This window comes from Nyctereutes procyonoides, unplaced genomic scaffold, assembly GCF_905146905.1.
Source record: "Nyctereutes procyonoides isolate TBG_1078 unplaced genomic scaffold, NYPRO_anot_genome, whole genome shotgun sequence".
NCBI classification, from domain to species: Eukaryota; Metazoa; Chordata; class Mammalia; order Carnivora; family Canidae; genus Nyctereutes; species Nyctereutes procyonoides.
This window is the reverse complement of record NW_026575133.1, coordinates 3,369,887-3,385,350: the sequence shown is the minus strand read 5'-3', so window position 1 is coordinate 3,385,350 and position 15,464 is coordinate 3,369,887. Positions and strand designations below refer to the sequence as shown.

Genomic DNA, 15,464 nt, shown 5'->3' with positions numbered 1-15,464 from the left:
ACTCGGCTCCTTTATCGCAGAGATAACTGTCACAGTCTACCTCTTTGGAGACTCAACTTCCATATACAACCTTCTATATACATCTGGGCTTCCATAGGACAATGAAACAACTCCATATTTCCACCTAATGAAATACAGCATCTTTCTTTTCTTTTCTTCTTCTTTTTCTTCTTCTTCTCCTTCTTCTTCTTCTTCTTCTTCTTTTGAAACTGTTTTATTTTCGGTCAACCTTATTTCCATTTTGTTGCTTCTGTGGAAGAGCAGCTTAAGACCACTCAGTGGTTGCTCCTACCCATTCAGTGGCCTGAACAGTGGGAACTGCAGGCCAATCTTCAGTGGCTGGCTGAGCGCTCCAGTCTTCAGTAGGGAACTGCTGAATAGGCACAGAGGGCACCTGCAGGCCTTCAGACCAGTCTCCAACTTCAGGCTGAGTAGCAGTGAACTCAGGAGCTATAGCCGTCCATTCACCCTGAAATTCCTCCTTAGTCACAGCCTTTTCAGCAGCGGCCTGTTCTTCCTTTTCAATCTCTCCAGGATCTCTGTAGAAGTAGAGATCAGGCAAGACTTCCCACGGGTGCTCATGGGAACTGGTGCTACGCATGGGCAGGACTTCCCGAGCTAGCAGCCATCACATCAGACCCACTGAGTGAGCTCCCTTGCTGTTGCAAGGGGTGGCGATGTCCACATAGCGCAGAGGAGAGTCTGTGTTACACAGAGCAATGGTAGGCAGGTTAACGAGGATGCCTCTGTGAGAGGCTGGTGGTCAGCCCTGGGATCAGTAACCTCCAGAAGCCTTGGCTCTTGGAAGGCTGCCTGGATCTGGTTAGTGAAGGTTCCAGGAGTGAAGCGGCTAGCAATAGGAGTGGCTCCAGTAGCAGCAGCAAATTTCAGCACAGCTCGCTGGACAGTATTCCTGGATGATATAACACTGACATCAGCTGGGTTTTCAATGGCAACAATGGCACAAGCTGCCAACAGAAGCTTCTCCCAAGTTCTCTTCAGATTTATGATGTAGATACCATCACTTTTCCTTTTGTAGATGTACTGTTCCATTTGGAAGTCAAGGTTGGTGCCACCTAAGTGGGTTCCTGCTGCAAGGAATTTGAGGACATCTCCTTTATTTGCAGAACATCAAGGGCTCCGGACATTGTTAAAGTTTCCCTTTAAGTTATGATGGGAACGAAAAACAACGCTGTATAGACCCTTCCCTGGGTAGCGTGGAAAAGGAAAGCATCTTTCTTGTAAATGACATTCTTACCCCCTCTCTTCAAAATAAGGAGATATTCAGTCCCAGTGATCTGTATTAAGTACTGCTCAGAAAGAAAAAAAGACTTCTTGGATTTTGTCAGGGTCCTTTGGAATATACTGTTAACTAAAGACTAAGCTAGTAACGATAATATCCAATAACTTCCATAAAAACGTACATATGAAATGAAAGCATAAGAGAGAGGAAAGGGGGCAGCCCCGGTGGCACAGCAGTTTAGCGCCGCCTGCAGCCCAGGGCCTGATCCTGGAGACCCAGGATCGAGTCCCACGTCAGGCTCCTGCATGGAGCCTGCTTCTCCCTCCTCCTGTGTCTCTGCCTCTCTCTCTCTCTCTCTCTCTCTCTCTCTCTCTATCATAAATAAATAAATCTTTAAAAAGAGAGAGAGAGAAAAGGTTACTATGTACAAAACACCATGTATATATAACAAACAAAAAATATGCAAAGCTGCTACAATCCTTTTTTTTTAAGATTTTATTTATTTACTCATGAGAGACATACACACAGAGAGAGAGAGAGAGAGAGAGAGAGAGAGAGAGAGAGAGGCAGGCAGAGACACAGGCAAAGGGAGAAGCAGGCTCCATGCAGGGAACCCGACATGGGACTCGATCCTGGGTCTCTGGCCCTGGACTGAAGGCAGCGCTAAACCGCTGAGCCACCCGGGCTGCCCTACAACCCTTTTTATAACTGGCCACAGGGCTGTTTTAGTAGCCATTAATGATTTTCTAGCTGCTTTATTCCTTGTACAATTATTAGTTGGCATTTTACTATAAGGAAAGCCTTTTTCTTCTCCTCTGTTTACCTATTCACTTATTTATAGTGCTATGGACTCAGGTGTTTTTTCACTCATTGGATTATAATCTATTAGTGTCATGCTTTATTTTGATGCTCTGCATTTGCTAATGGGAGCCCTTATAAAAGGACTCCTTGTCCCTTTGATGTGTTTGCATCATTCTTCGAGTACTTCTTTGCTTTCTAGGACAAGATATTCTAGAATCATCCTGAACTCTCTCAACCCCAGTGGCTGAATTGATCATTTCCCCAAGGGGCCATGGTTCCTTTTGTGGAGAATATTGAGAACTCATATCTGGGGCAGCCCGGGTAGCTCAGCGGTTTAGCGCCACCTTCACCCAGGGAGTGATCCTGGAGACCTGGGATCGAGTCCCACATCAGGCTCCCTGCATGGAGCCTGCTTCTCCCTCTGCCTTGTGTCTCTGCCTCTGTGTTTGTGGGTGTGTCTCTCATGAATAAATAAATAAAATCTTAAAAAAAAAGAGAGAGAACTCAGTATGTGAACTGTAAATGCGCATATCCCTGTTGTGGTATCATTGCTTCTAGGCCCTCTCAGCAGACACAGCTGGAGAACATGTGTGCTTGTATGTGTTTGTGTGTAAGCATACACATGTATATATGCACACATAATACATTTAAACATATGTATACATTTACAACTCATTTATTTTTAAAATTTTATTTATTTATTCATGAGAGACACAGAGAGAGAGGCAGAGACACAGGCAGAGGGGGAAGCAGGCTCCATGCAGGGAGCCTGATGTGGGACTTGATCCCAGGACTCCAGGATCACGTCCTGGGCCAAAGGCAGGTGCTAAACCGCTGAGCCACCCAGGGATCCCCAGAAGGGTGCTTTTTAAAAAGTTTAGAATTACCAAGATCGCTGATCAAGAAAAACAGAATTAACTTAAGAGTCACACAATGTTCTCTCTGCTCCCCCCAGAATAGGACAGATAGCAACCACAAACCCATTGGAACAAACCTCAACTCCACGGGGGAACCATTTGTAAGAGCTGCTTGAACAATTCCTGCAGGACAGAGAGAGAAGGGGTCAAGTGCTGGGTTAGTGTCTGTAGCAAGGCTTATATTGAGCGCTATGCCTATAGCACCTCACTTCATCCTCACAGCAAAACAGAGAGGTGCCTATGATTCTTTCCACTTTATAGATGAGGAAGTAGGAAAGCAGAGAGGTTATTTGCCTAAGGTTGAACAGCTGGAACTCCTTTTCTAGACTCTACTCCCCTAGAAATTAGTAGTCTACTGAGCCCTATTGGCACTTGAGGCAAAAGGAAACGTGCACTCATATACACACCTATCAAAATATTCTCCCATATTGTGAATCAAATGGAAAAAGTTGATGAAAGCCCTACAATAAAAAAAAAAATGGCCATCCATAGAGGCTTGTGTTGCCCAGTCGGTTCACACACTATTTTCAACCCTCAGAAAGCTAATTGGAAGGGAGCATAACGGCAACCTGTGTGGGAACCACGGGCTGATTGGAAATGACCATTCTTGTTGCAAAATGACAGCAGGTCATAAAACAAACCAGAGCTTGTCTTTAAGTGTTGATATTTTGTTCATCATGGATGCTTTACATTAATTTTGATTTTTAAAAATATTATACTAAAATATTTATCTTGATTACTGAGTTTTTTTGTGTCCCCTTAAATACTGCACCCAAGGAGTATTCCTTACTCACCTTACCTTAATCTGATTCTTGGTAAAACCAAATCTTGGCCTGAATTACACCAGGGCTCCATGCCTCAGATTTGACTTTCTCTTCAAAACAGGGCCTTCCCTGCTGGGGAGGTGGATCCCAGATCCTCCAGTCCTGCATGATGGAAGTGCACTATCTTCTCATCAGACATACGGAATCATAAAGCTCTAACAATAGAAATGTTTCCATTGTGTGATAAGCGCATGGTCACATGCCTACAAAAATGTTTGGAGACACCAGATGTTCTCCACCCAGCCTTAGTCACGTCTGACCCAGAAGCCACAAGTTCCCAATTCCCACCCTGGTATGCTCATTTGAGCTCCTGGCATCAGAAGTCCTAGGCTCTCCAAGCACTAATATGCCAAGAGTTTGGCCCTTTCTATTTCTGAGACTGGGGAACAGGGTGTCCCTGGTTCAGAAGCTCAGTCTCCCTATTTAGGACTCCACACACTCCTTTCTTTAGCCAAGCAGCTGGCTGAAAGGTTTTGCAGCAATCAGTGCCTTCTATTGGAGATGAACATTGCTGACTTCTTTATTCATTTGCTATTTCCCTAGGTCTTCAGAAAAAGCAAAGAGAAACTGCTGCTAAAACCCTTTTAACTATAGCAAAGCATTTGCTGATGTTTTTGTAGAGGACAGAAAGAGAAACTGGAGACCTTGGGATGGGGAAGAACAGCTCCCAAACATCCCTTCCACCTTGCAGAAAGGGACCCACAAATCCTTACGTGCTGGCTTTTATTCCTTCTCCCTCGCAACTTTTACAGAGGAGAGATCACACTTAAATGACTATGAAGGTCAACTTTGAAGTGAAAAAGAAATCAGGGAGACCTAGCTCCCTATTCCCAGGTACCTTCCTGACCATTTTTGAACCAGTGTACAAATAACTCTTCATCTTCCAAGGAAGTAAACAAGCATTTATCAAGAACCTATTGGGGTCTCATAGGTGGCTGCAGTTGGTTAAGCATCTGATTATTGATTTAGGCTCAGGTGGTGATATCAGCATAGTGATCCTAGGGTCCTGAGATTGAGTCAAGCCTTGGAGTCTGCACTCAGTGGGGAGTCTGCTTGAGATTCTCTCTCCTCCCCACTCCCAACAACTCCTTCCTCATGCTGTCTCTCAAATAAATAAATAAATCTTAAAAAAAAAAAAAGATCCTATTGGACCCTGCATTCACTCCCACTTCTTCTGATCTATGTTCCAAGCTGTGGCCAAAGTGGCCTTCTAAAAACACAAATTTTTCATGAGGATGAAATGAGCTAATATCTGTAAAGTGCTGACTGGCACATTTAGATATAAAATATCTATTAGACAAGTATATATAATGCTATTCTCCTCAGAGAGTCAAATGGAAATGTTTTCACTGTCCGCCTCTGCCTTCTGCTTTCTCACCACTCTCTCCCTTGGGAGTCTTACTCCAGGTCTCTTTTTTTTTTTAAGATTTTATTTATTTAAAAAAATATTTTATTTATTTATTCATTGGAGACACACACACACACACACACACACACACAGGCAGAGACACAAGGCAGAGGGAGAAGCAGGCTCCATGCAGGGAGCCTGACGTGGGACTTGATTCCCGGACTCCAGGATCAGGCCCTGGGCTGCAGGCACTCGCTAAATCGCTGAGCGATCCAGGGATTCCCCTCTAGGTCTCATTTTAAGTCCTCCTGAGCCAAACTTTCTCCTAGACTTTGCACATGCTATTCTCTCTTTTTTTAAATGTTTTTTTCTTTTTTTTAAGATTTTATTTATTTATTCATGAGAGATACAGAGAGAGAGAGAGAGAGAGAGAGAGAGAGAGAGAGAGAGAGAGAGGCAGAGACATTAGGCTGAGGGAGAAGCAGGCTCCCTGTAGGGAGCCCGATGTGGGACTCGATCCCGGGACTCCAGGATCATGCCCTGGGCCAAAGGCAGGCACTAAACCACTGAGCCACCCAGGGATGCCCTATTCTTTCTTAAGCATTCTTCCCAGACCCGCTCCTCTTCATCTGACCAACTTCAACTTCTTCATAGCTTAAAGTTACTTCTTCTCCCAGGACCTCCTACAGGGGATTGAATTTCCTCCGTTTGATCCTTTTATAGTTATAATGTTTATCACAGTTGTAACCACTACTAAATGTTTTAAGCTTTTTTTAAAAAGATTTATTCATTTATATTTATGATAGACAGAGAGAGAGAAAGAGGCAGAGGAGGGAGCAAGCTCCATGCCGGGGGCCCGACACGGGACCCGATCCCGGGACTCGAGGATCGCGCCCCGGGCCAAAGGCAGGCGCCAAAGCGCCGAGCCACCCAGGGATCCCCCGTTTTAAGCTTTTTAATGTCTGCCTTCCTTACTATAAATTCCCCCAGGGCACGGGCTTACAGACGTCTCCTACTCACTGCAGGTTAAGGAACTTGGACACGGTGGGTCCCTAACGGACCCTTGTCCACTGAATGTATAAAATCTTCGTACGTACTACTGCTCATTTAGCTGACTGACCCAAGGTTGCGCAGCTGATTCAAGATTCGAATCTATGGCGTTCTAGCTTTGGAGCCCACGGTCTCACTATCTCCTCCTTTCCCTCAAAGCTGGAGCCAGAAGGGAGATGAATTTAAGGAACCGCGGCTCTACTTGCAGAGGGCCGCCCGCCGCAAGGAGCGCGGCGCCGCGCGCGCCGCCCAGGGCCCGGGAGAGGGGGCACGCGTCACGTGTACCCTGCAGGGCCCGCGGCCGCACCCCGAGGCTGGAATGCGGCCCCGCCCCGCTCCCGCGCCAGCAAAACCCTGCTCTCCCCGGGTACTGACGTCAATGAAGGGGGCGCCTCGGGCGCCGCGCTAGGGCGGCCGAGGGGGCAGGGAGGGCCCGGGCGGACACGCCCCTCGCCGCTGCTCCGCTGCTGATTGGGCCCGGGGAATCTTCGCACTCGGTTTCGAGGCCGGCGGAGGGCGAGGGGGCGGGGCCCGGGCACGCCCCTCGCCCCTCTGTTGCTGATGATTGGCCCACGGGGTCTCCGCGTTCGATTTTGGGAGGCTCGCCCGGGAGCTCTCGCCGAGGCTCGGCCGAGGATTGGCTCTTCCCCGGCCGGGGAGCGCTTTCTCCCGGGAGTCGCGGCTGTGACCTAGGTGGCCCGCCTCGGGCAGCCAGGTACGTAGCTCAGAGGCCCGGCTCGCGCTGCGGTGGGAGCGGGCGGGCGGGCCGTCAGACCCCGGTGCCGCTGGGACCCGACCCCGTAGTCCACTTAGCGCCCGGCATTGTGCGAAGCGGCCACGTCTGAGCCTCGGGGGCCGACCTGTGCTGGGGATGTCGCCCTGCAGCCTGGGCCAGGAGATCCCCTCCGAAGCTCTCGACCTGTGGGTGAACGCCGCCTGGACCTTGTGAGCGCCTTCGCATCAGGAAGCGCCCGCCCTTGCCAAAAGCCGTGAAAGGGTTGGGGTGGGCGCCTCTTAGCTTGCCCCATCCCTATTTGAGGTCTGTCGGCGCTGCCTTTCCGCGCGGTGAGTAATCGCTCTAACTCCCTGCGGGCCGTGGAGTGCTGAGGGCGCCGAGGCAGGCTTGGGAGACTTGACTTTCGATCCCTGCGCCTTCCGAAGCCCGCAGAAGCAGATAGCAGGCTCCGAGAGGTTTCTGAGCCTCCTGGGTCGTTCCTTCCCCTGAAGACCTCGACAACCATCTGGCAGGAACAAAAATAACAGTGGTTGAGAGGCTGGGCGCTGAGATCATACTACCTGGGTATATCCCAGCCTCACCACCCACCTCCTGTTTGACTTTGGGCAAGTTACTTAACCTTTCTGAGCTCAGTTTTCTCATCTGTAAAATGGGTATAACCTTTTTAGTCATAGTGCTTCCTCATAGGGGTGAGTTAAAAAGATCACCTATTTGGAAGTGATGTTCTGTGTCTGACATGGAGCAAGCTGCCTCACTAGCAGCTGTGATTTAAAGGTCTACAGATGGATCCATTACCCTTTGCCATCTTTTCCCAAGTGAAGGCCCCTTTTGAGGGAGTTTCATGAAAATGACAATGATTCTATACTGCCTGGTTGTTAAATTGCCTTTCCCTTACATCACTCATTCATGATGCAATGTACTGGAATGGATGCTTTCACCGGTACACCAATGTACTGGAATAAGGGAATAACCCTTATTCCTTTAAGGGTTATTTATTCTCACTCATTTGATGATGGGCAAAATGAGGCAGGGGAAACAGGCTTGTCAATGTCACCCAGTTTTCAGTGGCACGGCCAGAATTCAGGGTTCTTGAACTCTTGAAGAGAGTTATTTCTACACCTAGTTTATTTTCCAGTCGTGTCTGAGAATTGGTCTAGGAGTAGGGCCCTTTTGTCCGCTTCCACATTAGATCTGCAGACTGACATGTATGCAGTTCTCTCAGTTACTTCTGGGGGTAGGGTAGGCCTTAAGGGCCTGGGGGCTCACACAGCCTTGTTGACTCTGCCTCCCAGTGGAGGAACCACAGATTCTGGCTGCTGTCCAGCGACAGGGGAGGCAGGCCAGGGCCACAGGTGTTGATCTGGGCCTTGGGCCAGAGCCTTCAGTTCTTTTTCCAAAGGCCCTTTGCCTCCAATTACAGATTATTACCATCACCAGGGTTATCTGAAGGAGGTGAGCTGAGTGTGGAGGCAGTTGCTGGCAGCTCGTGCAAGTGTGTTCTGCCTCTGGTAGTTGGTTACCTGTGCCTCTCTGAGACCATGGTCAGAATAGCTAGCTGTCTAAACTGAGCTTCATAGACTACAAAGGGTGCTCAATTGTGCGCTATATTTATGTATTACAAATTCATTGCATGGTGAGTTACTTTTTAAATATATTTCTTTGTTAGAGCTCTATAATTCATTTATTGCCTATTTCAAAACAAGTTGAACTTTGTCCTTTTCCACATTTGGTATTTACTTTGGGGGTTCATTTTTAAGCTACTTTGTGTCATGCTGAAGTATTTTGCAATGAGTTTTTACTCATTTGTTCACAGACCCATGTTTATATTCTTTCACGTCAGCTCTGGGATGAAAGATCCACTTGTAATCTTTTAATATCTCTATAGTGTCATTTTCCATTTCAAAAAAAGTACCATTGTTCAAGTATACACTGACTTCCATGAATTCAGGTCCTGTCCAAGAAATTAGGGGGGAGGGATCCCTGGGTGGCGCAGCGGTTTGGCGCCTGCCTTTGGCCCAGGGCACGATCCTGGAGACCCGGGATCGAGTCCCACGTCGGGTTCCCGGTGCATGGAGCCTGCTCCTCCTTCTGCCTATGTCTCTGCCTCTCTCTCTAGCTGTGTCTCTATGAATAAATAAATAAAATATTTAAAAAAAAAAAAGAAATTAGGGGGGAAATAACACATTGAATAAGATAAGAGATGTTTCTTCTGGGGAGCCTGGCTGGCTTAGTTGGTAGAGTGAGCCACTCTTGATCTCAGGTTGTAAATTCAAGCTCTACATTGGGTGTAGAGATTACTTAAAAATAAAATCTTAGGGCAGCCCAGGTGGCTCAGCGGTTTAGTGCTGCCTTCAGCCTGGGGTGTGACCCTGGAGACCCAGGATCAAGTCCCACGTCGGGCTCCCTGCTTCTCCCTCAGCCTGTGTCTCTCATGAATAAATAAAATCTTTAGAAATAAAAATAAAAATAATAAAATCTTTAAAAAAGTTTATTCTGATAATAAAAGTGTTCTAATTCATTTTCCCAAAGTTTAATCCTATGTGAAATCTCATATTGATTTTTATTCTCTTACTGCTGGCTGACTCCCAGGGTAGCAGGCAGAGCCAAGAGTGAAGATCCTCAAAATCTAGAGGTGCCAAGGCACCCCACCCCAAAGTGCATGGAGGGTATGTTTGAGGCTGGAGGCTTAGACTCACCCAGATGGTTTGTTGGTGTGTTTGAAACTTGCTGTAACTGGGATGCTGGAGGCTGGAGGTGGGGCCTTGTAGGGCTTTGTAGCACACACTGGTGGCTGTGAATATCTGGGAAGTTGGGCTCCGAGTCATCCCTGAGGCAGCTGCTGCTACTCAATCCTGTTGCCATTCTCTCTGAGGGGAGGGTAAGATTGCCTGAATCTGAGAGAAGCCCAACATGGCCTCTTCTCCCACCACCCAGACCAGCCTACGAGTCTGCCCAGGCTTGGCCACAGCCAGCGTAGGTCACTGGAGTGCTTTAGAGCAGTGAGTTCTCTGTCTTCTCCCAGTCCCTAACCCCAAGTCCCACAGCAGCAAAAACAGTGCCTTATCTCCAGGGAAGGTTGAGGAGAGCAGAAAGGAGGAACTACTGGTTGGGGAATTTCCTGGCACCTAATTAGCCAGACCTGTCCATACACGTTGCATTAAGGCCTCATCAGACGAGCAAATCCAGTCACTGCTTCCATACAGACCTAGCCTCGTCATAGAACCATTGACTACACACGCCCTGAGACCAAAAGCACGAAGCTGTTCCTTCTTCCTGGTGTATGAGGGAAACAGAGGCCCACAGAGATGATGTGAAGTACCAGAGGCCCCTCAGCCAGCGAGTGGCACAAGGGCTCAGAGTCCTCTGACTCAGGAGCTGGTACCGTGTGCACTGGGCTGGGCTGAGCTGCGGTTCCAGATTTGTTTTGTGGGAGCTGGGAATCTTCCTCTGAGTGCTGCAGGTTCAAGACTACAACAGCAGATCACAGACAACAGCTCTGACACTCAAGAAAAGATAAACTCTACAACCCCGCCCCTGCTTTGTGTGTGGGCCCATCATTGTTCCCTTTCCAGTGGCAGGTTTCCCCTTTTTATGAATTAGGTGAGAACAGAGCCCTCTCCCCCACAGAAATGACGGGCTTCAGTTTGCTCCGTGCTGCTTGGCAGTGAAGGCAGCCCCTTACACCAGGTCCTGGCCTTGGCTGAGCCTCTGGCATTGAATCTGTGTCTTGGCTTTCTTTGCTCCTCTCTGAGCTGGGAGGAAGGTAACAGTGTTTGATTCCTAGAACTATTTGGAGGATGAAATATCATGCATATTGTCCTATCACCAGTAAATGACCCAGAGTTAGCTTTTTAACATCAGCCTGAAAGTGTTGCCTGGTGACTATTGTTTTTTGGTCACTTTTTATCATCCAATTCAGGGGATTTGATTACCACACATACCAGGTTTTTAACTGGATTTCATAATAGTGCTTAAGGAGATGTAGATTTAAAAATTCCCATTTCCAGATAAAAAACACAATTTTTGTGGAGTAAATTTATCTGAGTCTTGTGCAGTTTTTTTTTTTTTTTTTTTTAAGATTTTATTTATTGGATCCCTGGGTGGCGCAGCGGTTTAGCGCCTGCCTTTGGCCCAGGTGCGATCCTGGAGACCGGGGATCGAATCCCACGTCAGGCTCTCGGTGCATGGAGCCTGCTTCTCCCTCTGCCTATGTCTCTGCCTCTCTGTGTGTGTGTGACTATCATAAATAAATAAAAAATTTAAAAAAATATATTTTATTTATGAGAGACACAGAGAGAAGCAGAGACAGGCAGAGGGAGAAGCAGGCTCCCTGTAGGGAGCCCTATGTGGGACTAGATCCGAGTCTCCAGGATCACGCCCTGGGCTGAAGGCGGCGCTAAACCGCTGAGCCACCCAGGATGCCTTCTTGTGGAGGTTTTAGTTACTAAATCTTTTGAAGAAAGTGGGGTTCTTATGATAGGAGGCCTAGGCACTGGGACAGGGTGAGTTTGGAAATTACTGGAATAAGGAGGTTGGTTATTGAGGTGAAGAGGAGGGAGGGCCAGTTACATTTGAGGAGTCTGAGTGAGTTGGAGAGATGTCTCAAAGTCTCAGGAAAACAAAGGCAGGTGAGTCTTAAGGGCCGTGAAGCTGGGAATGCTTTATGTGATGTCCATTCTGTTTGAGTTTGTTACAAGGAGCATAGACATTTTGTATTGAAATGTATTTTAATTTTTACTCCCTTTTTAAGCTGGTTTCTGGTTGACAGATATCTCTGTAGCTCCGTGGATGAGGGGAGGTCTGGTGTAGCAGCCAGGCCTTCCTCACACTAGGCCTGGGGCTGAAGGGTGAAAGGAGCACAGGCAAGTCCTCAGCTGGCTTAGGCCAGAACAGAGGAAAAGGGATCCTGTCATACCCCTGATCCAATTACAAAAGTCAAGGAAGCCAATAGGGACAGGGTGTGGGGGCGAGGACAGAGGGGGTGGTGGCATTTGCATTTATTTGGCTCTTATCTGGTACCTGATACCACACTGAATTTACTCAGTCCTTTTTTTTTTTTTTGGATTCACTCAGGCCTTACAGCAATTCTGACAAGTGGTTATGAGCCCTACTTTACAGCTAAGCAGAGGCTCAGAGACGTTGAGTAACTTGCCTAGGGTCACAGCTAAGGTGGCAGGACTGTGATTCAAGCCCAGTTCTGTGTAATGCCAAGGTCTTTGGTCTGCTTTCCAGTCTCATAGCTTTTTCAGGCTGTACTGGAGACAAGGATGGGGTGAGTGACCCTCAAATGTCTTTGTTGTTCAAACTGAACTCTCTAGAACTGAGGAAGATCATTTAATTTTCATTTCCTATGGGGGGAGGGCATTGACATGAGCCTTCCTTTTATTGAACTCTTCTAGATCCCAACATCTGCCCGTGGTTGTATATTCTAACCCTGTAGCCACCTCATTGCCCCTATGTTCCTCTCCATGGCCTTTTGGACTGCAGTTAGATCTGATTGGTCTGTTTCATACTGTGCTTACTGAACCATATGGACTTGGTGTGTCTCCAGGGTCTTGAAAATAGGTAGGATGACCATTCTGTTTTCAGCTGGAAAAGCAGAATAGAACATTGGGCACCGTTCTTAACACTGTCCTAAGTCCCCACTGTGGCCCTGTGAAGTAGGAATTGGTGCAGCTCACACATTCACACAGGAAGCAGGTGAGCCATTCAGGGATGGAGGTGGCCAGAAGTGGGATTCCAACCTACATATTCCAACCCCAAAACCCTTCTTACCTCTGTGCTACAGAGCCTTAGAGAGACCTGGCTTCCATTCTTCAGTTTCATTAGTGAAATGAGGATACAGTATCTACCCATAGGGTTGCTGTTATCACGTTTCAATGAGGTGGTTGTGTGATCACAACTCTCAGAGCCATGCCCAATACATTTAAACGCTCAACACAGTTCCATGGCTGCTGTCAGCACTGTCCTCAGGATGTAGGTATCCAGGGTCAGCCTGGGCTTTACAGCCAGACAGACCTGGGTTCTGCTCCCAGCTCTCTGCTTATGCAAGGCTTTGTGACTGCGAAGGGTCATTTCAACCAAGTTGCACTTCTTCATCTGTATGGTGGGAATAAACCATTCTTACTTCACGGGTTGCTGTGACTCTTCAGTGAGATAGTACATGTATCGTACACATAAGCACTTCATAATAAAGTTTGTCGTTATTCACATTATATCCCCCAGGTACCCTGAAAATTAGAGTGACTAAGACTTAGTGCACATTGACTCCTGGAGAATAGAAACACCAGAAGCCCTTGCATCCGTCAGGCTGCAGGTTTGGGAATGGCCTACTGACTGAGGTCTCTCCATGCTTTCCTTCCCCAGAGCACCCAGGATGGGCACCCCAGCCTCTGTGGTGAGTGAGCCGCCCCTTTGGCAGCAGGCTCCGGCCGAGGCCCGGGGCCGCAAGCAGGCCTCGGCCAACATCTTCCAGGACGCCGAGCTGCTGCAGATCCAGGGCCTGTTTCAGCGCAGTGGGGACCAGCTGGCTGAGGAGCGAGCACAGATCATCTGGGAGTGTGCAGGAGACCACCGCGTGGCAGAAGCCTTGAGGAGGCTGCGTAGGAAGAGGCCCCCCCGGTCGAAACCACTGGCCCACTCACTGCACCACTGCAGCCGGCTCAGGTGGGTTCCTGGAACTGGAAGGCTGAGGGAAGGTGAGCACCAATGATGCCCCTTCCACCATGCTTCTGCCACCTGGCAGGGTGACCTGGAACCACTGACTTGGCCTCACTGTAAAGCACCTGCTGTGGGGGTTGTGAGGTCTACACAGGGCCTGTGACTGCAGTTACTACTAGAGTCATGTTGACCCTGTGAATTTCCATGGGAAGGAAGGCCTGGGCCCTATTGGTATCACTTAATTTTGCAGGGATTCTCAGCCAGGGGAGGGATTTTTGTTTGGGAGAAAAAAATTGCTTCCCTGTTGTAAAATAGGTAACAATCACAATCTTACCTGTGGGATTATGGAGAACATAGTGTAGGAAGGTTTCGTAGAGGCAATGAGGTTTCAAAATTGAGGAGCTTTAAACTTTCACTAGTCATCCCCCTTTGCCTAGGTCACGGACAGCCTGGGAACTGCAAACCCCACAAGGCCAAGCCGAACCACACAGCCTAACCAATCACTGTGGGTTACGATCTGGGTTCTATTCTTCCCACTGCTTTCTTGGGGCCCCCAGTTAGAACATTAGACCTGAACAGGTCTTCCAAGTCATCAGGTCCGGGGGAGTAAATCAGGCCCTTGCTCATATTACCTCCAGTTGACTTGCAATTCCTGTTTAATATACCTTGCTAAGGAGGATATTTGTTCCTCCAGTCTCATATCACGGCTGACTGATGATGATGGCTGCCATGGGTACAGCATGAGGAAGCTGGAGAAATGCTGAGTATCACATACCCTGTTCTAGCCCAGCTCTCTTTACAGAAATGTGAAAGCTTTGCCTGGGCTTTAGCTTTCAGGGGGTAGACCAAACCAGGCTTCTGGTCTTGTTTTACCCTGAACAGTCTGTTTTAATAGTCCGTTGTGACCCAAATCTCTTTAGTTCCCATTCTGTCCTTCCTATTGATGTGGGCCTATTATACACTTGTTCTCCACAGAATCCCCGAGCCCTGCACTCCACTGGCCAACCCACAGAGTGGTAGCACGGAGACAGCTTCTGGTGATCAGTATCTGAACTCCAGGAGGACAAGTGCCAGGATCCGCCGGAACTGGAAGAAGCCAGGCCCTACAAGCTACCTCCATCAAATCAGACACTGATCCAGGGAAGGAGCTGGGAATGGCATTATCTTCCCCAGGAATTACAGGGACTTTTGCCAAAAGGCCCAGGAGGTAAAGAAGGAGGAGAGACTGGAGGCAGATAGCCCCACAGGGGTAAATGAAAGACTACTGCCACTGGCCTGCTCCATTTGGAACAGGACTGGAAATGTCTCCTGAGCTCTAGGTTATGTGGGACCCATTCCTCACCAGAATGAGAAGAAACCGCGCCTCAGCTCTTCCCATCTAACAGTACACCTGGGCTGCATGATATTCCCCTAAGTGTTGGACACTCACACTGAGCATCTCACCACTCCTGCTACCAACCCTCCTGTTCCTGCTGTAACCCACAGTCCAGCAGCCTGCCCACATCCCTGCCCCTGTCAGGCTAGCACAAGGAAACTGTGGTTTAAGTAGCAAAATAAAAACATTTGCATCAATAATTGTGTGAGTCTGTCACAGAAAGGGAGGATCCCCAAATGGACACTCTTAAACAAGGGGATGAAGGATTGTGCTTATTGCAGGGAAAAGGGGGGTGTTCCCAGGAAGGAGAAAATAGGACAGGCCTCCTTTTTCTCTGTGAGTCCCCCAACCTCCTAGGTCCCCTGTGCCAAAGCCTCCTTTTCCAGAGGTTGTCCAATTAGGAGATGGATGTAACTCTATAGGGTGGTCCTGATCCACAGAAGAGGGCTCCTGGACTCTGGCCAGTTCTAGAAGGGAGAGGCTATTCCAGCTGGCCTTGCATAGTGAGCA

The 15,464-nt window shown here is 48.2% G+C and overlaps 1 protein-coding gene and 1 pseudogene across 2 annotated transcripts; one reads left to right on the top strand and one right to left on the bottom strand.

Moving 5' to 3' along the window:
* Window positions 1-265: 265 nt before the first annotated feature.
* Window positions 266-1,148, bottom strand: LOC129523278 (40S ribosomal protein SA-like; annotated as a pseudogene).
* Window positions 1,149-5,923: 4,775 nt separating this feature from the next.
* AVPI1 (arginine vasopressin induced 1) lies at window positions 5,924-15,154 on the top strand. 2 transcript variants are annotated; one of them, XM_055345935.1, is made up of 3 exons: window positions 5,924-6,898; window positions 13,286-13,585; window positions 14,555-15,154. In XM_055345935.1, the coding sequence occupies exons 2-3, from the start codon at window positions 13,296-13,298 to the stop codon at window positions 14,712-14,714; spliced, it is 450 nt and encodes a 149-aa protein (XP_055201910.1). In that variant the 5' UTR covers window positions 5,924-6,898; window positions 13,286-13,295; the 3' UTR covers window positions 14,715-15,154. The 2 variants fall into 2 exon arrangements, with proteins under 2 accessions (XP_055201910.1, XP_055201909.1); XM_055345934.1 differs by having other exon boundaries at window positions 5,925-7,248.
* The last annotated feature ends 310 nt before the right edge of the window (window positions 15,155-15,464 follow it).

What these genes read in the sequence shown, in the direction of transcription:
- AVPI1 (XM_055345935.1), top strand. Translation starts at nt 13,296, where the DNA reads ATGGGCACCCCAGCCTCTGTGGTGAGTGAGCCGCCCCTTTGGCAGCAG. An exon ending in CACCACTGCAGCCGGCTCAG is followed by an intron (nt 13,586 to 14,554) that starts GTGGGTTCCTGG and finishes TGTTCTCCACAG; the next exon opens with AATCCCCGAGCCCTGCACTC.